This window comes from Balaenoptera ricei, chromosome 15, assembly GCF_028023285.1.
Source record: "Balaenoptera ricei isolate mBalRic1 chromosome 15, mBalRic1.hap2, whole genome shotgun sequence".
In the NCBI taxonomy this organism is placed as follows: domain Eukaryota; kingdom Metazoa; phylum Chordata; class Mammalia; order Artiodactyla; family Balaenopteridae; genus Balaenoptera; species Balaenoptera ricei.
Genome location: NC_082653.1, coordinates 60,687,462 through 60,710,705, shown reverse-complemented (window position 1 = coordinate 60,710,705; position 23,244 = coordinate 60,687,462). Strand labels below are relative to the sequence as shown.

The 23,244-nt window shown below is 48.1% G+C and overlaps 1 protein-coding gene across 6 annotated transcripts in view; it reads right to left on the bottom strand.

The window, feature by feature from the left end:
• Nucleotides 1-23,244, bottom strand: part of SNX29 (sorting nexin 29) — a 557,678-nt gene that overhangs the window by 411,061 nt on the left and 123,373 nt on the right. For all 6 annotated transcript variants that reach the window (XR_009497586.1, XR_009497587.1, XM_059896907.1 and 3 more), the window contains 2 exons: nt 17,373-17,436; nt 15,084-15,212 (listed from right to left, as the gene is read on the bottom strand). Coding sequence is in view for 4 of the 6 variants with exons in the window: in XM_059896907.1 (XP_059752890.1) it covers nt 15,084-15,212; nt 17,373-17,436 (193 nt within the window). In the remaining 2 variants the exon portion in view is untranslated. The remainder of the gene's footprint in view (nt 1-15,083; nt 15,213-17,372; nt 17,437-23,244) is intronic.

Genomic DNA, 23,244 nt, shown 5'->3' with positions numbered 1-23,244 from the left:
TTAGAAAAGACAGCAAATGGAGCGTCGATGAATGCTAAACACGTTTCCCTCCCCAGCAGACAATTATCATAACCTTTTAATGAGAGTTCTATCACATTGATTGGTTTGGGTAATTTTTTATCTCCTCCTGCTTCTGTGCTTTGATGGGGAAAAGTGATGGGCTAAAGACACATTTCAGACACAACCATCTCCCTTTTCCCTTAACAGCTGCCTATTTTTCGCATCTTGATGAACCACCCAATTCCGCGTCTGGTGCACATTTTGTGGGGAACATCTGGCGCCGACTACTAACGGCTCTGACGCTGAACCATTCCACGGTGGCACGTGCTTCAAAATGCAGATGTGCGTGCAAATATACCTTGCTGCTTACTCCCTAAAAATTTTAGTTCGTCAACAAAACGTGAGTCTTTGATTGGATTCGAGAAGCATTAGAGAAAATAAACAAGCACGTGGCTTTCTCCCTTGTGCGTGATTGCTTTAAGAGATGGTGCAGGGCTCCTGTTCCTCTGTCTGTTCCTGCCCATCATTTTCATTTGGAAAAAATATCTAGGAAACTGACACAGGTCACAAACTTCTGAAAGGGTCATGAAGGAATGTATACGGCTCTCCAGCGTTCATGGTTCTAAGTTCAGACATGAATGCATTTGGCATTTCCATTCTCTGGCCTGTGAGGGATTCCCGCGTCTCTGCTCCCAAAAGAAAAAATCAGCTGGGAAATCACTCATGCCAAGCATACCCGCACCTTCCACAGCCACAAAAGCAGAAGCCAAGTGTGATGAATGATGATGGAACCAGCTAAAGCTCTAGTGGGTGGGTCCTCTCTGCCTCACCCTGGAGCCAGAACCACATAACTTGTGCCATTAAAGCCTTCGTATCCTTTGCCCCATGGCCTCAGTCCTGGAATACAGCCTGAGGAAAGAAACTGTCAGAGGCAGAATGAGCTACAGACAAGGGGATATCATCTGAGCCTTTATCTACAATCTCAGAAAACTAGAAGCAGCCTAAACGCTAACCCACATGAAAACTGCAAAGTAAACTGTGGTGTGCTACACAGCCGTTAAAAATGCCAAGGAAGCAGGCCCTCCATAGACTGATGGGGGAGGGGGGATCAAGTCACCTCTTCTTGGAAAGGATTTTGGCAATATGAATCAAGAGTCTTTACAGATACTCATACTTTCTAAAATGAGAATTCCACTTCTAGAAATCCAGCTCAAGATTTTTTTTTTTTAAATAAAAGAAGGAGTGGACAAAAAAATATGTTCAGGGGCTTCCCTGGTAGGGCAATGGTTGAGAATCTGCCTGCCAATGCAGGGGACACGGGTTCGAGCCCTGCTCTGGGAAGATCCCACATGCCGCAGAGCAACTGGGCCCGTGGGCCACAATTACTGAGCCTGCGCGTCTGGAGCCTGTGCTCCACAACGAGAGAGGCCGCGATAGTGAGAGGCCCGCGCACCGCGATGAAGAGTGGCCCCCGCTTGCCACAACTAGAAGAAAGCCCTCGCACAGAAACGAAGACCCAACACAGCCATAAATAAATAAATTCATTAATAAAAAAAAAATATGTTCATGGAAATACTAATTCTAAAAAGAGGGGAAGGGGGGAAATGGTTAGAAAAGGAAATGGTGTGAGAAACAAGGACATAACCCAACATGTAATTCTACATGGCCATCAAAAGTAATATCCACATAAGCAAATAGCATGAGGATATTTTACTTATATTTACTTATATTTTACTGGTTTTCAAAGCAGACCATCAACTTATGGATTCAGAATGATCTGAATTATGTAAAATGAATGTACACATAAAATAAACTGGAATAAAACACATTAACAGTAATTGTGTCCAAGTGATTTTCTTCTTTAAACTTTTCTGTTCTTCCCAGACTTAAGGATTGTAATTTGTGCATTCCTTTTATATTCTAAGGGTAAAAATCTCTACTTAAACATAGTTTGAAGTCTACAGGGAAACACATGAAAATATTATAAACAAAATTAAAATTGCCTGTATAAACCCTCCTACGCTGTTGGTGGGGATGTAAACTGGTGTAGCCACTATGGAAAACAGTATGGAGGCTCCTTAAAGAACTAAAAATAGAGATACCATATGATCCAGTAATCCCACTCCTGGGCATATATCTGAAGAAAACTCTAATTTGAAAAGATACATGCACCCTAATGTTCACTGCAGCACTATTTACAATAGCCAAGACATGGAAGCAACCTAAGTGTCCATCAACAGATGAATGGATAATGATGTGGTATATATACACAATAGAATATTACTTAGTCATAAGAAAAGAATGAAATAATGCCATTTGCAGCAACAGTGGATGGACCTAGAGATTATCATACTAAGTGAAGTGAGTCAGACAGAGAAAGACAAATATCATATGATATCACTTTTATGTGGAATCTGAAATATGACAAAGGGACTTCCCTGGCGGTCCAGTGGTTAAGACTCCACGCTTCCACTGCAGGGGGCACAGGTTCAATCCCTGGTCGGAGAACTAAGATCCCACATGCTGCATGATGTGCCGAAAAATAAATTAATTAATTTAATTAAATAAGGCATGAATGAACTTATTTATGAAACAGAAACAGACTCACAGACATAGAAAACAAACTTATGGTTACCAAAGGGGAAAGTGTGTTGGGGGGTGGTGGGATAAATTAGGAGCTTGGGATTAACAGATACACACCACTACATATAAAATAGATAAATAACAAGGTCCTACTATATTCAATATCTTGTTATAAGGTATAATGGAAAAGAATCTGAAAAAGAATATATATATGCGTGTGTGTGTGTATATATATATATATATATATATATACACATAAAATTTATCACTTTGCTGTATACCAGAAACTAACACAACATTGTAAATCAACTATGCTTCTATAAAAAAAAAATTGCATGGACACACTAATGGTGGTATAACTATGTAAAAATTGTACTTAAATGAACTAAGAATAGAAATAACTGTCATGCTAGGGTCGTGAGATTTGGGGCTCTCTTTTCCATTTCAAGTTGTTATGCTGCTTTTACAACTTAAAAGTAATTTTTTTTAAAGTTATCTTTTCCAACATTTTTTTAATTAATTAATTTATTTATTTTTGGCTGCGTTGGGTCTCTGTTGCCGTGCGCAGGCTTCTCATTGCGGTGGCTTCTCTTGTTTCCGACCAAGGGCTCTAGGCACACAGGCTTCAGTAGCTGTGGCTCGCGGACTCTAGAGCGCAGGCTCAGTAGTTGTGGTGCACGGGCTTAGTTGCTCCACAGCAGGTGGGATCTTCCCGGACCAGGGATCAAACCCGTGTCCCCTGCATTGGCAGGCGGATTCTTAACCACTGCACCACCAGGGAAGTCCCAAAAGTAATTTTTTTAAGCACAAAAACAAGAGCTTTCTCAAGAAATCTCACACTGGCCAGTCATGACTGAATTCCATCCCAGAATCCCCCTTGTGGGCATCTTAACCAAAAAGCATTCAACCTGATGGTGGGAAAGCAAGGCAAGCTGCAGAATGATGGGCTCGTGTTAAAAGCCCACCTGCAGATCCTCCACAACCCACAAAAAGCAAGCCTGCATGTTGTTTATAGTTCAGTTACAAATAAAATCAAAAGCAAAAATGACAAATGTTAATAGTGCTAATTCTTATAGTGGACCATAGCATGCTTTGCCTTCTTCAAACAAGCCAACAAACAAAAACTAACTCCAAACTTGGTTCTGAGATTTTAAAAAAATCACAAATGCCTTCACATCGTTCTAAGAGCCCAGGGGTTTCGAACCACTGAAATTCCCCTTTCAGATCATCACCAGCATCTGTGTGAGCCCTGGACACTCACAGCGGCGTGTGGCCTCGGGCAGCATCAGCACCACCAGGGAGCTTGTTACAAATACTCGCTCTCAGGCCCCGCCCAGGCCTGCGGAATCAGAGTCCGAGGTCCACCATGACCCACAGGTGCCTGGTGGACACGTTACGGTTTGAGACACGCTGCTCTGAGCCACAGACTGTCAACTTCGGCTGCACCTGAGCAGTCTGGGTCTTGCCTCCAGAGATTCTGATGTAATTGGTCTGGACGGCAGCCTGGTCGTAGCAGTTTTAAAAGCTCCCCTGGGACTTCCCTGGTGGTGCAGTGGTTAAGAATCCGCCTGCCAATGCAGGGGACACGGTTCGAGCCCTGGTCTGGGAGGATCCCACATGCTGCGGAGCAACTAAGCCCGCGAGCCACAACTACTGAGCCCATGTGCCACAGCTACTGAATCCCACGTGCCTAGAGCCCGTGCTCCGCAACAAGAGAAGCCACCGCAATGAGAAGCCCGCGCACCGCAACAAAGAGGAGCCCTCGCTCGCCACAACTAGAGAAAGCCCACGCGCAGCAACAAAGACCCAACGCAGCCAAAAATAAATAATAAAATAAATTTTTTCAAAAAGCTCCCCTGGTGACTGCAATGTATCTATAGCCAAGCCTAAATAAGGCATGTAGCTCCTCAGCCCAGAGAATTCTTTATTAGATAGTTAGTTACATCTGAGCAACGGCGGGCTAGATTAACTCCTGAAAGTGACTCTTTGCAGCCTTGAATGGAGGAATAACTTACTTGGCGCAAAACCGGTAATAACAGTCACAGCTGGCTTTTACTAAGTACTTATGCAGGGCGCCCGCTGTGCGTAGCTCTTCTCGTACATTATCTTTTGCGTATTGATAGTATCTAGAAGGGAGGACTACTATGTGGCAGTTTTCTAGATGAGAAGCATCAGGGGTGAAATGACCAGCTGAGATCACACATCTACAAGTGGAAGGAGCGCTCGCAGGGCCCTCGGAGCGAGCGCCTCCCTTCTTTTGCCCCCCTAGGGGCCTCGCCCACCTTACTCTAGTCCCGGCCTTCAGAAGCTGGACTCGAGCCCAGGCTTGCCCCGCACGTCCTTCCAAGAATGGCCACCTCAACTGGAGCACAGGGAATTACTGGCCAAACGGTTAAAGCCTGTGTTTATATAGTCCTCCCCTGGTTTTCAGCACCCAGAGGTTAGTCAGCTGTCTCTGGTTTCTCTGATTGATCCAGCTTCACACAGAACAGGTGTTTGATGAGTGAATCAACCAATGAACAAATGCGTATTAACTAAGCAGCCATCTTCCCCTGGATCCCGGCAGCATTCAACTTCAGGAGACCAGCTTCTCCTCGGGTGCCATGCCGCCTCCTGCCCTGACAGGCGCGTCCTGTCCTCACACGCCAGCCCCACCCCGTGCACTTCGCTCTCCTTGGCTGCTCTGGTGTAAGTCACCAAGGACCTGTCAGCTGCTGACAAGGACGTGCGGAAGGATGACGAAGAGCACAGCTCACTCAGTAGTGAGACTCAGCCGAGCGAGAGGGCCAGCAACCCTGGGGAAGGCCGCTTCGTACCCAAGGAAAAGTGAAGGACAGCAGGGGCAGGGTGGGCCAGGACACCAGGAGCTCAACGGGTAATTCCGTGTGGTCAGGGCTCGGTCCCTGGACAAGGATTCTAAAAGAGGGGCCACGTGAACACGGACCACAAGGCTCTTGAACACAAAATTCTGAAGGTACGTTTACAAACTTGAAGGTGAGAACACTGCAGAAAGGGCTAAAGCGGTGATTCTCACTGGGAGTGGACACAGTTGTAAAGCTCCCCGGGTGACTGTAAGGCACAGCAAAGCCTAAGCAAGGCCAAAGTGTCGAGATGCTTTCGGTCACCACAATGATGATGTGCTACCAGCCCTGAGAGAACTAAGGCTACGAACTGTCCTGAAAGACAAGACAGTTGCACACAACCAAGAGCAAACTACATCCTGCCATGCTTTCAATGGTCCTGATGGCCCATTACGTGGGTGAAAAGCTTGTTTGTAATCTAAGCCTGTCCTTGAATTCATTAACTATACACTGAATAAACCAGTTTTTACCCTGGGGTCCACCCATGCTCTGCTCTTTCATTTTCTGTACTTCTTCTAAAGAGTGACTTCTGATCTAACCACCTTTAAATCCAAACTTATGCATTTTAAGTAGGTATGAGCACTTAAGTGCATCATGTTTTTCTAGCAAAGCTCGTGCCCAGCCAATATACACTGTAATCTACTTTGTATTAATATTATAAATTACTTTCCTATTATTCCTCCTTCATATTAGAGTTAGGGTGTTACACTGATTTTTTAAATTATTTGTGCAGGTAGGGTATGTTAGCTATGAATTTCATTTCAGGATAGTGAAGGGGTTGGTTGTTTTTTAAGGGATACTGGGCTAAAATTGAGAACTATATGTCTAACGATGCCAAAGTGGCTGGACTAGGCGCTTGCTAACGAGGCCAAATTATATCAGACATAAACATCCCACCAAGGAAAGACACGCAGAGACACTGGGAAGACCTGAAGCCCAGATTTCACCATCACTCATGGGAGGGCTGGCTCAAGAACGACAATACCTCTACTTCGGGAAACCTACAGTCTCCAAATGTGACGAGGAGCTGAGCCCACCGCATGGGCCACCCACGCTCTGCCTCCCCACCACTCAGCCCCATCTGATGGGACATGCTCCCCGACTGTCCTTTTGAGGAAACGCCTCTGTCGCCTGTCCTTGCTCCGCGTGGCTAGGTGAGGAAAAGCGAGCCGCCTCCTGGCTCCAGTGGGCACGTGACCCAGGCCCGGCAGCAAAAGTAACACATCCCGCTGGGGAACTGAGAGGGAATCCCGGGACTTCCTCCCCAGCTTTCGGGAAGACGTGCTCTCCTTCCACTGGGTGCCAAGCCGACGGGATTTATGCCTAGTGCTGCCGGGGGGCCCTCTTGTCACCACGAGAGAAGAGCAGGCCTGAGAATGAAGCTGTGAGCGAAGGAAAGAAAGGGGAGACACAGAAGGAAGCGGGTCCCGCAGGCACTCCCCGAAGCCCCTGGCTCCAGCTGGGCGGAGAGCTAGCTCATCTCCGAAACTTTTCAGTTATACAAGCCAATCAACAGCACCTTTTCACAAGCCAGTTTTCAGCGGGTTTCCATCACTTCGTACTGAGAGATCTCACACTACCTACCTATCTTAATCGATAAGATTTAAGTAGATGGCTGAGGGGTTTCCAGAAAGCCACAAGTCACCAAGCTTGACCAGAACATCACCTTGGGGCAAATGACAACCATCGACAGACCTGAAGCTAAGCTCAGTGTGACAGTTCTGTGCTGAGGGAAGGCACTAACAGGAGGAGAGCTGTCAGGTGACCAAAGAGCTGACGTTCCTCAGTGAGACTCGGACCAAGTGGCACCGTCACTGGTCCCATGGTCCCTGTACTCCCTCACTTAACCACTGTTGCAGAGCACCTACTGTGTGCCAGGTGTGATGCTAGGGACAAGGAAGACAAACAAGGTAAAGCACAAAGGCATGGTCCTTGACCTCGTGGAGCTTACAGCCTAAAAGCAAACACAATACAGACACACAACTGACAATACTACAACTATAGCGGGACACTGGTTCCCATGGAAGGACAGCCACAGAGGGATGTGACCTAGCCCGTGGTGGGGCAGGAGATGGTGGGCAAAGCCTTCTGTGTCAATGAGCGTTCCTGATGAAGCCAAGAAACAGAAAACCCGAATCAAAATGGCTTAAACTAGCAAAGAGGATTTACTGGCCAACACAAGGGGAAAATCTGGCTTCCAGGGGAGGCTGATCTAACAGCCCTTTGCTATCATAAGGAAGAACCAGTCCTCTCACCCCTCCTCTCCATTCCAAGCTGTAGCATAAGCTTCACCCTCAGGCTGTCTCCCTCGTGGTGGTAAAATGGCTACAGCAGTTCCAGCCTCTACACCCTCACAGCACATGTTCTAAAGGGAGCCACTCCAGCCATCCAACAACCAAGGGACCATCTTCTTCCAAAGCCCTAGCAAACCTCAACCACATCTCCAGAATTAGATCACGTGCCCATTTCCTGAACCAAGTCCAATCACCACACCTAGCTGGGTCAAGCCATGGTTACCTGAACCAATCATTTCAGAAAGGAGATGGAATTATCTTGACCGGATTAGACAAATCAGGGCTGACCCTTGGTGCTTGGGAGAGTTCAACCCTTACCACCAACCAAGAGGAAAAAAATTGAAAAACCAAGCCATGGATGATTCTCCAGCGTGGGAAAAATCTAGGGGAGGGCTTTTCAGGAAACAATACAATGTCCACTATAGCAACTCTTCTTCTAGTGAAAGATCCCCACTCTCAGTTGCCTTCCCAACTCTCAGTTCTCAACCATGGGCTTTTAGAATCAGACAACAAACCAAGCACTAATTTTTTGAAATATATATAGACAAAAATTGGACCTTATTTCTGATCTCTACTCACCCTGACTGCAGTTTGTTTTGTTTTACGTAATGGGTTTGAAACAGTCCTCCAGAGCATGTTTCTTTCATGAGACAGAACTGAACAATGGGACATCATAAAAGAATGACAAATTCTTCCTTTTTCAGTCTCATGTATGACTCTGCCCTCTTGGCTTTGGGACTTTATCCCAGCAGTTGCCACTGCTCCACCAGCACTAGTGTAGAGATGGCAAATTCTTGTCCATGACAGACATCACCAATCAATATCAGCACTCCCTCCTGTTGAGCCCAGATGAGACCCCAGAATCCTTCTCAACCCAGAACCCCAGTCAGCCACTCCCAGAGTTGGCAACAGGACGAAACCTACTATTGGCTTTCCCTGTCAGAGAATGTATTCCAACTGGGAGTTGGTGATGAAAAGAACCAACTCTTGGTTCCAAATGCCATCCCTAACCCACGACAGGCTCAGAATTCAAGCCAGTATCCTCCATGTTTGACTTTCTCAACTTTGACCATTTGCCTCTTGTGATTAAAAACATAATCAATGTCTTTAGATGAACACAAGATGTTTATTGTTCTTTTTCACAAAAAGCAGTCTTCATCTTTCTCCAATAATTAAAAAAAAAAAGACAAGAGACTGAGCCTTAGGGCAGAAACAGAGATTTAAAGCCTTCATAGAAAGCCAATAAAGGCCTCCCAGGGGGCTGGATGGAGTGGTATGAGCAGGGCTCCCAAGGTCCTTGGTCCACCCTCACTTACAGATCGTGCAGACCAGTTCTGTCTCACATGCAGAACGCTGTCACAGCAGATCACTGCTCGGCAGCCCAACAGGGACAAATAAACAAAGGGACACACACTGGGCCGGCAGGGCTGGAAAAATAACACCAGGAGGGGCTGAAGGTAAATGAAGGCCAGCAGCCAAAGGCTCCAAGATGCTCGTTGCAGGGGAAAATGGGTCAAGCGAAGGACCCACGAGATTCTGGCCAAGCCTCAGCATCCCTCGCCATGCCTGGCCAAGGCAGCAGCTGGGAAGAAGAAATCAGGGAACGCCCACTGAGCACTTATGATAATTTTCGAGCTGCGCTGAGTGCTTTAGGAGCATGAGCTCGTGTAATCTTCTCCACAATCCTATGAGGAAGCATAACAGACAGGATTCATCTGCCCCCCACCTGCTCTGGGGACCTGGCAAGGCTGTCAGTCATGGCCTCTGTTCACTCCTGGCCACGACACGCCTAAGGAAGAGTCTTCCTGAAATGTTACATATGGACATTGGAGAAAGAGTCTCTTCTCTCTGGAGGGGGCTTGGTGTCACACAGGTCATCTTTGCTGCTGAGTGCAGAGGCACTAAGACTGACATTAACACACAGAGGACACAGAGCCAAGAGCAGGGGGGGGAAGAGCACTGACCTCACGGGAGCACCCAGGTCCAGGGACCAGTTCCAGCAACACAAAATTCCCCTGTGGACCCGAGCTAATCTGGTTTGGGTTTCTGCCACCAAAAGCATGAATATTAGTGAAGACTATTATGCCCCGGTTGTAACCGGAGATTTGAGAAATTACTGAGTGGCAGAGCCAGGAGTCTGTGCTGCTTCCCCTGCTGAGGATGAGACACGGCCCTTCCACACCAGCAGCGACCAGGACACACGCACAGCATCCTGCTTAACGTCTCTGCACACGAGGTGTGGAGAGGGCCCCACACCCACTACCCCCTTCAAGCTTTTAAAGAGGAAGAACCAGAGTCTCAGAAGGGGGAGGGAATGACCCCAGTCACACGTCTAGTAGAACGCCTCAGGAGGAGAAAAGCCGTGACCAAAGGGTGCTCGGAAGGCTGGTTCTGACATGAGACACAGGCAGGAGAGGCCCTGAGCAGTGCTCTGTGGAATGATCCAGCGGGTCCTCCTCAAGACACCTTCCTCACCCCCTCGGTAATCACAACAAGGAGGTCGCGTCACGGCCCTGGCAAGTTGGTTACTGAGGGAGCGATTTTACTCATGCACAGAGAGAACAACTCGCTCTGATCCCCTAATAACCACACAGGCAGCCTGGTTAGTCGGGACTCAGGACTGTAACAGAGAGAAGACCAGTCACAACCTGGCTCAAGTAACAAAAGGAATTTATTGGCTCACATAACTGACAAGTCCAGAGGAAAAGCAGCTTCAGGGAGGACGGGATCCAGGAGCTCAAACAGTATCATTAGGACCTGTTGGTTCCTCCCTCCCTCCATCTGCCACTGTGTTATCACCATGTGGGGTCAGGATCTTCCCGCAGAGCAGCAAGGACAGCTGCCAGCAACCCCTGGCTTCCATCATATCCTCCCAAGAATGCTAGAATTGGCTCTTACCAGATCAGCTTGGCCACACGCCATCCTGTGACCCAATTATGGTGGCCAAGGGATGGAACAAGCTGACTGACCAGGCCGGCATCATCCGCCCTGCTCTGGAGCTCATTCCTGCCAAACCACAGGGACAGAATGGGGAGAAAGATGAGCCGGCCAAAGAAGACTGGGGTAGGTAGTGCTTGTCCCAGGGTGGGTGTGATAGGCAGCCTCCAAGGTGGCCCCCAATGACCCCTGCTTCTTGGTATTCCATCCATGTGTAGACCCCTCCCACGTTGAACCACGGTTGAGCTGTGTGACAACAGAATATAGCAGGTGTGATCTTGTGTCATTTCCGAGACTGCATACAAAAGCCACTGTGGTGGCTTCCACGTTGGATGTGCTCCTTTGCTCTTGGGTTACTCACTCCGGGAAGCCAGCTGCTAGGCTGTGAGCAGCCCTGTAGAGCGGCCCACATGGCAGGGAACTGAGGCCTCCTGCCAACAGCCACGTGAGGGAGATGGAAAGTGGACCCTCCAGCCCCAGTCAAGCCTTCAGACGACCGCAGCTCTGGCCAACAGCTTGACCGCAACCTTATGAGAAACTCTGCACCATGCCCACATTCTTCACTCACAGAAACTGTAGAGGATCCTCAACGCTCACTGTTTTAAGCTGTCAAGTTTGGAGATAATTTGTTACACAGCCAGGGGTAAATAATACAAAGAGTAGAAGCAGAAAATGTCCCCGCAATAAGCCCACAACCCTGTCCACTTGCTTCCCTCGAAGGTACTTCTGCTCAGGTAAATGTGTGTTTTCTTTCTGCTAACACCTGTCTCATAGCTTGAGCTTTCTTTCTTTTTTTTTTTTTTAATTGAAGTATATATAGTTGATTTACAATGTTGTGTTAGTTTCTGCTAAACAGCAAAGTGATTCAGTTATACATATATATATATTCTTTTTCATATTCTTTTCCATTTCATAGCCTGTTTATCACAGGATATTGAATATAGTTCCCTGTGCTTATACCGTAGGACCTTGTTGTTTAGCTTGAGTATTCTTAATTCGACAGGAAATAAGGCAATCGATTATTCAGGGAATGAGACTTACTGACCCTGAACAGCAACTGATTACAATGCCTCCGCCCAGCAAGGAGCAGCTGCTTGGTGCCACAAAGGCACTGGGCTGGTTACATGACCTTGCTCTTTGTTGAGCCACTATAGCATGAAAGGAAAGCCATTAATTTTGAGCAAAATGAATGTGTAATAAAACGCTAGGTTTGCTCAGGGATGTTCCCATTTTTACAACTCTACACTCAGAGCCAGGAAGCCCCACATCCACCCAAATACGCTTCTCAGCATTAGCATACTCACGGCAAAAATAATTTCACTTTCTTGAGTCGGAAATAGCCTAATTCTTAATTCTTTCTGCACCACTGCCGTTAAAATACAACTATTGATTAGGCAAGGTTTCTTAGTAATATAATTATTATACGAGAGAAAGATGATAATGATAGTTAACATTTTTGAGCATTTATGAAGCACACTCATGGAGCCGACATATGGTTTGTCATTTTATCATTTAACCACTCTATGAGGTGGAGACGTCTCTTATCCTCATTTCATAGCCAAGGAAACAGAGACAGAGAAGTTACGTAACCTGCTCGAGGTCCCACAGCTACTAAGCAGCAGAGCCATGATCGGACCCGCAGGATCCAACGCCAGAATCCGTGCCACCAACCACTAGGCTAACCCACCTGCATTATGAAACCTGCCACTTGGACACGTGGGGACCTAGAACAGAGCAGCCCTGGTGCACACATGCGGGCCTCACCTCCAGCCTGTGACCCTGCACATCCTGCCTGTGTCCCTTCGGTGACAGCACCCCCCAGCCCCCAAGCCACAACTGACCAAGTGGGTCCACCACCTGACAACACTGCACTGACAGCTGCTCCTCCTGCAGCCAGAAGCCCGGAGAAAGTTCTGACGGTTGGCAGAGGTCAAGTCTGTCTGCAACACGTCAGCAGTTGAGTTTTTCAAAACTTACACATCCCACTGCTCCGTTTGCTTTCTTCCTGGTTTCTCCTTCTGAAGTGTCTGCCTGCTTTATACACGTTCCTTCTACCTGCAAACTGCAAACTTTCAAGCACCTTAAAAGCTCAGCTACCCACTGCTTAAGTGGGGAGGCTTCAGATTACAAACTTGCTCAGTTAAGAAGTTATTTTTTTCTATTCCATTCATGGGCTAAATAAAATTTACCCCAAAATTATCATATACTCAAAATACATTAACTGTAACACACTCCGATAGCACATCGCTGCCCAGCGCCTTATGTACTTTCACACACAGCCCTCCTCACTGGGCCCGCGCAGTGGGTAAGATCATCCTCTCCATTTCATAAACGAGAAAACGCACGCCTGTGGCAGTGAAGCAGTTCGCCCAAAGTGCACAATTCGCAAGCAATGGAGCAGGGACTCAAGGCTGAGCTGGCTCCTAACACAGTAAAAACGACAGGGGACAGAAGTCTGTCTTTCTTCGATGATTCAGAACTCGAGTCTCCACAGACTTCAGTCTTTATGAGAACATAAAACACAATTACACCACAGAACCCTAGCATGGCCAGGTAAGATGCGGGTCCGGTTGAGAAAATGCCAAGTTAGGCACCTGGGACTGTATTTAGCATAGTCATTTAACGGTCTGTGATGCTCTTGAGATGTCATTTTCAAATGTGAACAAAGGAGAGAAGTTCAAATTAAAATTAAATATGGGATCACAGTGCCAACTTTCAGTTACATGTATATAACAATTACATTAGTGCCACTCACATCCGCTGACAGCATGAGGATGGTAAGTGCTGCTTCTGTCGGTTTACGTAACCCTGGGCTCCCCTGCACATCCACAAGTCACGTTTATCTCCTGGTCTAATTTTAAAGTAGTTTTAAAGAATGACCTGCGCTTCCCTGGTGGTGCAGTGGTTGAGAATCTGCCTGCCAATGCAGGGACATGGGTTCGAGCCCTGGTCTGGGAGGATCCCACATGCCGCGGAGCAACTAGGCCCGTGAGCCACAACCGCTGAGCCTGCGCGTCTGGAGCCTGTGCTCCGCAACGGGGGGGGGGGGGGGGGGGGGGGGCCGCCGCGATAGTGAGAGGCCCGCGTACCGCGATGAAGAGTGGCCCCCGCTTGCCACAACTGGAGAAAGCCCTAGCACAGAAGCTAAGACCCAACATAGCAACCAATCAATCAATCAATAAAAATAAATAAATAAATCTTAAAAAAAGCAGAAACCTACCGTTTAAAAAAAAAAAAAATGACCTGATAAACTGCTTATTTTACCTAAAATGGGGAAAAAAAACTCGAACTCAAGTGTCCAGCAATCAGAAATGATGATTTTAATATGGTGCATTAACTCAATGAAATGCCACATCCAGGCATATAGAAATGGTGACCATGAAGCTTCAGTGGTGGAGGGAGGTGGCCTAAGAAGTGACAGGCTGGAGATTTTAAGTACAGTACATAAAAATACATTTGCATGTGAACAAATTCAGTAAAAATGTATGTTTTTATGGGAGTTGGAGCTTGGCAGGGGGCGGTTGCTTTACAGTTCTCATTATTAATAAGATACAAACAAAGTCACAGAAAAGGAGATATAATAAGATGGCTCAAATAAAAAGAGGTTCAACCATACTCTGAATTAGGGGAATGCAAATGAAAAATATGCTGCCAGCGCTGCTTTCACCTGTGATTTTATCAAAGACCCCAAAGTTGGATCCGCCCCTGGGGGCAGGGCTGTGCTGGGTGAGGCCCAGCCTCCCTGGAGGGCAGCTTGACGACCTCTATCCAACTCAGAAAGGCACTGCGCTTTGACCCAGCAATTCTACTTCCAGGAATTTCTCTGGCAAACAGAGTCATATTGGGACAAAATAACAAATGCGAAGGTTATTATTATTAGAAGAGGCAAACGGCTAGAAACCACCGGGATGCCTGGCTGCTGGCGTGCCAGCCAAATGAATCCTGGTGCAGGCGGGCAATGAGGTACCGGGAGCTGTTAGAAAGATGGCAGCTCCGTGTACTCAGCGCAGAACAACCTCTAAGCTGTGGAGGGAGTGGGGTGCAGGATACGTGACCATTTGTATCAAGGCAGAAAGGAAGGAGGGGAGGGAGGTGAAAAGGAGAAAAAGTTCGCGCGTCCGAATGTACGCACCTGCTCACGGAATGCACAGAGCATCTCTGGGACGGCAACACTGCCCACCGCCAGGGGCGAACCAGGTGGCTGGCGGAGTTTAACCATTTGTACCTTTTGGATATTGAACCATGTGCATACATACTATTCAATATTTAATGTAGTAAGTTAAAATTACAGATGCATATATTTTATTTCCATTGGTCACTTTTTTTTTTTTTAGTTGAAAAGTATTGATGAAAGGTGTGCTTGGGGTTCGAACAAAGCCTCCCCGCAAGTCCCTCTGCCCTCCCCTACCTTGCCAACGCCTGGATCTTTGTGACGTGCCGCTCCTCCTGTTCGGCCACCTTCCGTTTCAAGGTGTCGACCTCCTGGCGGAGCACGGCCGAGTGCTCCATCTCACCGTCCAGCAGGTTCCGCAGTGACCTGGGAAGAGGAGGCCCACCTGTTCAGATGCTGTCAACCCGGAGTCCGTGGAGTCAAATCTTAGTTCATTCATCTTCCACAAGGCTCTGCGTAAACTGCAGTTCAAGTCCATCTCATGTAAACTGATTTGAGGAGATACCAAACTCTGCTCAAGAGCCTCTGAAGCATCATTAGGATGAGCCCCCGGGGAACCATCTGTGGCCTGGCTCTGCGGCCCTGAGAGCCTGTGGGCAGCTCAAATCAAGGGAAAACAATGAGCTGAGCCAATCCCAGGCAAGCCCCCTTCAAGACATCCCACACAGAGATGCAGCATATTCAACCGAGACATTCTGTCACAGCCGCACTGCGTAGGAGATTCAACAAAGGAAAGGATGCCAGGACAGGCCAAAAGAACAACCTAAACCACAAAAGCAGAAGACAGGCTCCGGTTATCTGACAGACAACGGGAGTCTCATTTCTCCTTCTGCCACAAAACGCACCTTACCCCCTGCTCCATCGCCACCTCCCGGTTAAACAAGCATATAGAGTATCTCATGGAGCTATACAATTTGACATTGCATAGAACGTGTTTTATATTATATTTGGAGTGTGTTAACCTCCAGAACACATTCACTTGCATATCTGTCATCCTTGGTCTTAAACAGCAGAGAAGACAGAAGCTCTTCCAGAAATAACCACAAGTTACCACCTAGAAATGAGCCAAGCAGGGTTCTTCTGACCATCTACGTCGCTGGACCTCAAATGGCTATTTCTATAGAACATTTACTAACTTCGGTGCAGCTACATCCTAAATCTAGAGGACACCTGCCACGTGACATCAGAATATAAGCAAAAGTGTCTGAACCTCCCCACCCACACTGCTCACTGAACACCACCCCCAAGACGTGTGTTTCTGGAAAGTTTTGAGAAAATTCCCCTCTTGGGGCCTGGAAACCCCCCAACACAAACACAGTGTGATTTTTTTCTCTCGCTGGGAAGGAGAAGAAATTACCAGACAGTGATGACTGTTCTTTACAAGGTAAGACAAAACCTATGGCTTTTTCCAAGATAACGGCCCCAGCTGGATCAAGGAAAAAGCATCCTACAACGTCTACAGCCCGTCACTGGAATTTATTTTCGTTGGAAAATAGCACTGTCTGAAGATTCCTTTTTTAAAAAAACTCTTTTGTTTTCCAAATCACGCTTATTTGCTTTTATACGTTTCCATAAAGGATGAGGGAGAAGCTTGTCAAGCAGGGCCCAAATCGAGACTTAAAAAGGAGAATCACGACTGCATGTCACCAGGGACACAATTCCTGCTCTGAGTACAAGAATAAGAGGGTGACATGAGCGTACACACACACACTCACACACACACCCGTCCCCTGGCCCCCAGGGAGGCAGCCTGTCATGCTCGCGGAGCCTCGGCAGATAACTGCAGGCAAACCCCTCTACTGACCACCCTGTAGCCAAGACAAGGTCCTGGCAGTGGAGCAGCTCACATCTGGGCAGTCAAGCAGTAGCAACATGGCTAATACTTGGCTGGTATCTAGTCCTGGTTTCAAAAGGGAATCAAAATGAATAAAACCCTTTGGCCCCTCGGTGCCTGCAACTAGGTTTTTGGGGAAGTCAAAAGACTCCAGATGCCATCTTGCCCTATGTGTCCCTGACTTGAGAAAATTTTAAGTATTCTAGTGCTTGGAACATGACGGGTAGACCCTGAATTAAAGGTTACCCACTACTTAAGGAGGGTCGCGCGGTGATAGCTATGGGGATGGAGCTTCTTTTTGAGGTAGTGAAAATGTTCTAAAATTCTGGTGATGGTCGCACATACCTGTGAATATACTAAAACCCACTGAATTGAGTACTTTAAATAGGTGAATGATATGTGAATTCTATCTCAAAGGCTGTTTTTTTTAAAAAGAATTTAAAAATAAAAAAGATGGCTTTACAAACTCTCAGTTTGTTCTAAGATAGTGCGAGGATCATACGGTTTTCATTCCTTGCTAACACTCAAGCCACAATATATACGCTAAAGTGGTACATCCCAGACCAAAAAATAAGAAGTCACTGGTCACAGCTCTGCCAATAAAGCAAAACTTCCTTCACGGTGATATTCTCTCTGCCCCAGATGTAGAATGTCCGCGGTAGACTGCCCCTCAAGCACGGAGCTCCCGATACCTGTTCTCTTCTTCCAGCTCATCCTTCCTGGTCATCATGGCCACGATGGCCTGTCGGAGTTCACCTAAGGAAGAAAGCCAAGTCCAAATTAACCGGCAGATCCCGCCTGCTACACCGCCCCTCACCGGTCTGGATTATGTGCTATTTAGGGCCACTTGTCTAGACAAGTTCCCTTTTCCCTTTCAAAAATAATTCCTATACAGTCTAAGAGATCCAGTGGGCTCAGTCAATCACTCTCATTAGCCACACAAAACCCAAAGGCAGAGCAGGATGAGAATAACTGTGGAGGTGTTTCCTTAGTGAATATAATCAGCCGCTACAGGAGAAACAGGCTGGTAATTTCTAAGCGCTTTTCCAAGTCTCTACTACTGGACAGCAACTGTTTTGAACAAGAGTATGTTCCCAGTTACAGCTGTTTATCAACCGCAGATCAGACAGCAGATCACATGACAACTGACTCCATACCAACACAGAAATACTCAAGTTCACTAAGAGATTTGGTTTTCCTGCGCTGACTCCCACAGACTCTGAAGGGGTGTGGGGCCTCTCCAATGCACAGTCCATAATTACCTATAGGAGTGACTCTCCTGACATCTTCAACGTTGGAAAGCATTCAATGATAGAAAATCACCCCTTTAAAATCAGTAAGCACCCGAGTTTCCCATCTACATCAAAAACTTGTCACCATCCACCCACGGTGGGCTGTTTACCGTAACACTCAGACCTCAAGACCAGGAACTTGTGAATTTCTCCGGGAGAGCCAGTTTTGTTTTATTTTTTTCCCTAACGAACCCTGTGAACTTTCTGTCCCTCTTGGGACTGGCTGTGAGGAAGCTCACAGCCAAAGTTACAAGTCCAGTGAGTGCACGTGGCCCTGTGGCCACCACGGCGTGTCCCAACCCTCCCTCTGATCGCCAACCTGTATTTCCACCTGCAGCCAATTTACATATAACCCGTCTCACTCTATTTTTTTCAATCTGTTTTAATATGCTGCTTCAAGTCCTCTTTTGGGAAGAAGTATGGTTTTTGGTTTCTTTTTTTTTAGCTAAAACTTGAACGCTTCTACTTGCCAAGCTCTGTTCAAAGCCCATACTGGTGCTACCTTGTTTAGTCCTTTACACACACCTAAGAAACACTACCCCACACTGTTGGGGTACAAATAAATTGATAAGAAGGGGGAAATGGGGGAGGAAGAGAACACAGATAAATAGGCAGGTCCCTCAGTCCCCTTATACTCAGGATGCCCGGCACAAAGAGGCCCACCAAAGACCCTGAGGCAAGAAATAGGTCCCGGGACCCATGCTGTCCTCAGGCTGCTACAGAGGAGATAAAAGCCCACAGCCCAGGTCCCAGGGGAAGAAAGGGAAGGAGGGGAATCATGGGGGCTCCTCCTCAGCTTCTGGGTCAGACACCAGAAGCCACTCTGTTCAGAAGAGATGGGACAAAAAATAGACCCTCCCTGTCTTTTCTGACCCAGAGCAGCCACGTGGGCATCACAAGGACACGACTAGGTGGTCCACGTCCCAGCTTCCCCATCGCACCTGTGACAGCATGAAACCTGCGGGTCACACAGTGAGAAACTGGGCCTCCTAAGGTGCTGATGAGAAGGCGTGTCTGAGGTGTCCCTCTCCTGGTGTCACCAAGGAAGATTCAAAATTCATTGGGTCGATGCGAACTTACTGAGCACCTACCAAGTCCAAGCCCTGCTCTCGGCGCTGTGGGCAGAGGGTGAACAGAGGAGACCAAAGTCTCTACCTGCAGTAGGCAGGCCTCCTCCCCAGAAGGGGGACAAACAAAGCAGCACGGAGCAGTCGTGACGACAAGACATGCCAGGAGGAAAGCCCGGTGCGGTACACAGACGGGTGGTGGGAGGGTGCCACGTCCTGGGGTGCTCTGGGAAGGCCTCTCTGGGGGACGACATGACAGCAGAGGCCCGAGGAAGGGAGGGAGCCAGCGTGCTGCTGTGTGGAGGGAAACACTCCACACGGCACAAGGCACGTGCAAAGGCGCAGGGACAGGCGTGAGCTTGCTCACACGAGGATGGCAGGGTGACCCGAGGAAGGCGGGAGGCCCACGTGGCCCTGCCCTCAGGGAGCTTGGAAGGTCGAGGACTCGATGACAATTCTAATGCCCACCAGCTAAGCGCTCCGGGTACACTGTCTCCTTGGTGCCTCAGTGCAACTCTATGGAAGCTATCTCTGAGTCCCTTTTACAGGCCTAACAGGCTCAGGGAGAGGAAGTGTAAAGACACAACTGGAATCTGAGTCCAAATCTGTCCAATTCCAGCCTCTGCACTCGACCCCAGGAAACAGCGATAATTACCACCACTCACATGCAGGGATGTAAGAGCTACTATTTCATCGACAGCACACAGGGACATTAAGCCAGAAGAACAAACCTGAGAGGTAATTAAATAAGCTGCACAACCACACACCTTTACATGTCAGAGCCAGGAGGGAAACCGAGGCCTCCAACTGGCTGGGGAGAAGACCCTGGCCCGTGGGACGTGTGTGCTGTGTCCAGAACTGAGGCCGCTGAGTGGCACGGGTCCAGGTAACAAGGCTGCAACCAGGACCCCTGGGGCTCAGTTCCTGGCACAGGTTGTAGAACCAGAGCCACACAGGATCCTCTGCACTTTTCGCAAGGTTTGAAAATTTGCAAAAGGGAAACAATGGGCAGAAAAAGCATTTCCAGACAAGATACTACTAAAGGTTAGAAAGAGCAGAGAGAGGGCAAGACTGGGAAGAACAGAGGGAAGGAGGGTTAGGCCCTTGGCAGAGATTTTTGTTTTGTTTTGTTTTTTAATTTTTATTAGAGTATAGTTGATTTACAATGTTGTGTTAGTTTCAGACGTAGAGCAAAGTGAATCGGTTATACATATATGTATATCCACTCTTTTTTAGGTTCCTTTCCCATGTAGGTCATTACAGAGTACTGAGAAGAGTTCCCTGTGCTCTACAGTAGGCCCTTACTAGTTACCTATTTTATCCTCAGCAGAGTTAATCAGCCTAAAGAGATAGGAAAGAGGCCGAGCCGCTGCCCTTCAGTCCCGGGGGGAAGAGAGCTGACAGCGACACAGATAAAGTCACCGTGTGCTGCCTGCCCGGCCACGGGCTGCCTGAAGTTACAATGGCCCCCAGCTCACACACTCATTCATTAGTAAACATCTACTGAGCACCTACCTACTGGCTACAAGGCACCTTCCCAAGGGGAGAGCCAGGCTCCCGACTTACCTAAGGAAGGAGTCCTTAACAGTGGATTTCTTAACGGAGGACAATCGCACACATGCACATGTGCCTACGAGGAGACAGTGTCTGCTTGGCTTTGCATTCTGAACGTGACCAGGTAATGAGGGCCCTGGCTCTCAGCCTCTCTGAGCCTTCCTGTCAGACACACGGGGTGAACGGCACCCACCTTCCCACCTCCCTGGGATGCTGTAAGGTTCAGAGGAGAGACCAGACAGGACGGTACTAAGTCAAGGCACTGCCTCTCGCGGACGGCAGTGGGGAGCACTAATAATCTAGAAGAACTCAACGTAATGCTAGATTTCACATTTCTAACTAAAAACACTGATAAATCTGTAAAAAACAAAAACCAGCCAGTAATTTAATCCCATGACACCATAGCCATGGGGGGAAAAAAAAAAAAATCAAGACAATATATCATTGAAGACAGGCCGGGTAGTGTCTCTTCGGTTCTCATCTTCAAGAAACCCAGAGCAGGTAGCGAGGCGGCAGCCAGGTACTGGAGACGCAGCCTCGGGAAACCGCTCCTTTACTCCAAGGCCTGTCTGAAATCTGAATCTTCTAACGAGGACTTCTTCTGGAGTTCTCAACTGGCCGAAACTTCTTATGGGAGCAAAGGACTGGATAATCATCATTGCAACATGAGGCCAGAAGAAGTGATTTTTTTTTTTTTTTTTTTTACATAGACTATTTTGTAAAGCGGTTTTAGGTTCCCAGCAAAATCGGGAGGAAGGTACAGAGGTTTTTCCGTCTACCAGCAGCCCCTACGCGTGCACAGCCTCCCTCATTATCAACAGCCCCCCCCAGAGTGGGACATTTGCTGCAACTGATGAACCCCTGCTGACCCATCATAATCACCCACAGTTACACCAGGCTTCGCTCTTGGTGCTGCATATTCCATGAGTTTGGAAAACTATGTGACAACACGTATCCCCCATGACAGCATCATTCAGAAGAGTTTCACTGCCCTAAAAATCCTCTGTGCTCTGCCTGCTCATCCCCCCTCCCCACTAACCCCTGGGGAAATCTCCTCTTAATCAAAGGAATCATGCCAGCCTTCTGTCCTGCAGCGCATGTCACACGTGTGCCTGATTCACACTAATGAGCCACGTGCACTGGATGTAAGTGGGATGAGAGCTCGGCAGAGCACACGTGCCCAGCACACGCACACCCACCACCAGGACGCTTGGCACCGGGTACCCTGGACCCGACAGGACAGGAGGGGCGTGCTCCAGGGCCCTCAGTCCCGTGGCTGTGCCGAGCCTGTCCTGGAGGGAGCAGCTCGCTGCCCATGAACACGATCCTTATGCTGAGGTGTTGCTGCCATGCCCTCTTCTGGCGTCACCAGGCGTCACCAAACCCTTTACCTAGCCTCTACTGCAGACGGCAATCCAGCTGGGCCAGGAGCCTGTGACAGAGCCTTCCCGAGGGACTCTCCCCAAGGGATGTGACTGCACTATTTCGTCCCCACAAATGTGAGCGCCTCTCCCTGAATAAGCCCAACAGTTTTTCATTGTGGTGCAAACGTTTCACACGAGCTCTCTCCTCTTCATAGATGTTAACGGCTATGCCCGGGCACAATGCTATACAGCAGGTCTCTAGAGCTGACCCGTCTTGCTTGCCTGAAGCTTTACACCCGGTGAACAGCATCCCCCCATTCCCTCCTGCCCCAGCCCCTGGCAACCCCCCTTCCACTCTCTGCGTCTCAGAGTTCGACTATTTTAGATTCCTCATATAAGTGGAATTATGCGGTGTTTGTTCTTCTGGGTCCAGCTTATTTTACTTAACATAATGTCCTCCGGGTTCATCCATGTTGTCACCTATGGCAGGAATTCCTTCCTTTTTAAGGCTGAATAATATTCCAACACACTGTTGTTTCATGGATTTCCTCATGTTCACCAACCCCCTCCATCCCAATACGATAAAACCCATCTACTCAGGCCCAGATGAAAAGGCACCTCTTCTGGGAAGCCCTCCGTGATTCTCCTACCCCTCAGCAAGCTGCAGAGTGTGCAGTAGCTAACCGCCTCTGTCTCCTGCAATCACCTCACAACTCTTTAAAGGCGCACAGCATGCCGTGCATCTGGGGTCCCCAGAGCTCCCACACGCCAGGAGCTTGGTCAAGGTTTATGGAAAATAAGTGATGCAGAGAGACGATTCCTATCTGAGTACAACACAACTAAAATGGAGGGCAAAGGTACCAGCTGTCACGTGGCGGGTACTTCTGTGTCTAGTAACACGTCAGCACCAAAGCCTCATTTCAATTCTCACGACCACCTAATGAGGACACTCAGAAACAAAGAGCAGGAACCCACACTGGGACAAGCCAAGCTGCCCGCGGGGCCCCAAGTCGCCTTCCAAACCCTCTCTAAGGCCAGAAATCGTGGAAATTGCCCTGAGCAGGTCCAAGAGCTGGAGAAAAATAAAGCGCTTCAGCGGGGACCTGCCAGGGGCAAGCAGGTCAGGTGTGGGTTCCAGTAGCTTCCATTCCAATGACAGGAGCGGGACCCATGGAAGGTTGCTACCAACAGGTCCCAGGGCTGGGGAGACCTGTGTTCAAGCCCCAGCTCAGCCACTTACTGCCTGGTAACCTCGCACAGGTTTCCGCCTCAGCAAAACACAAAAGG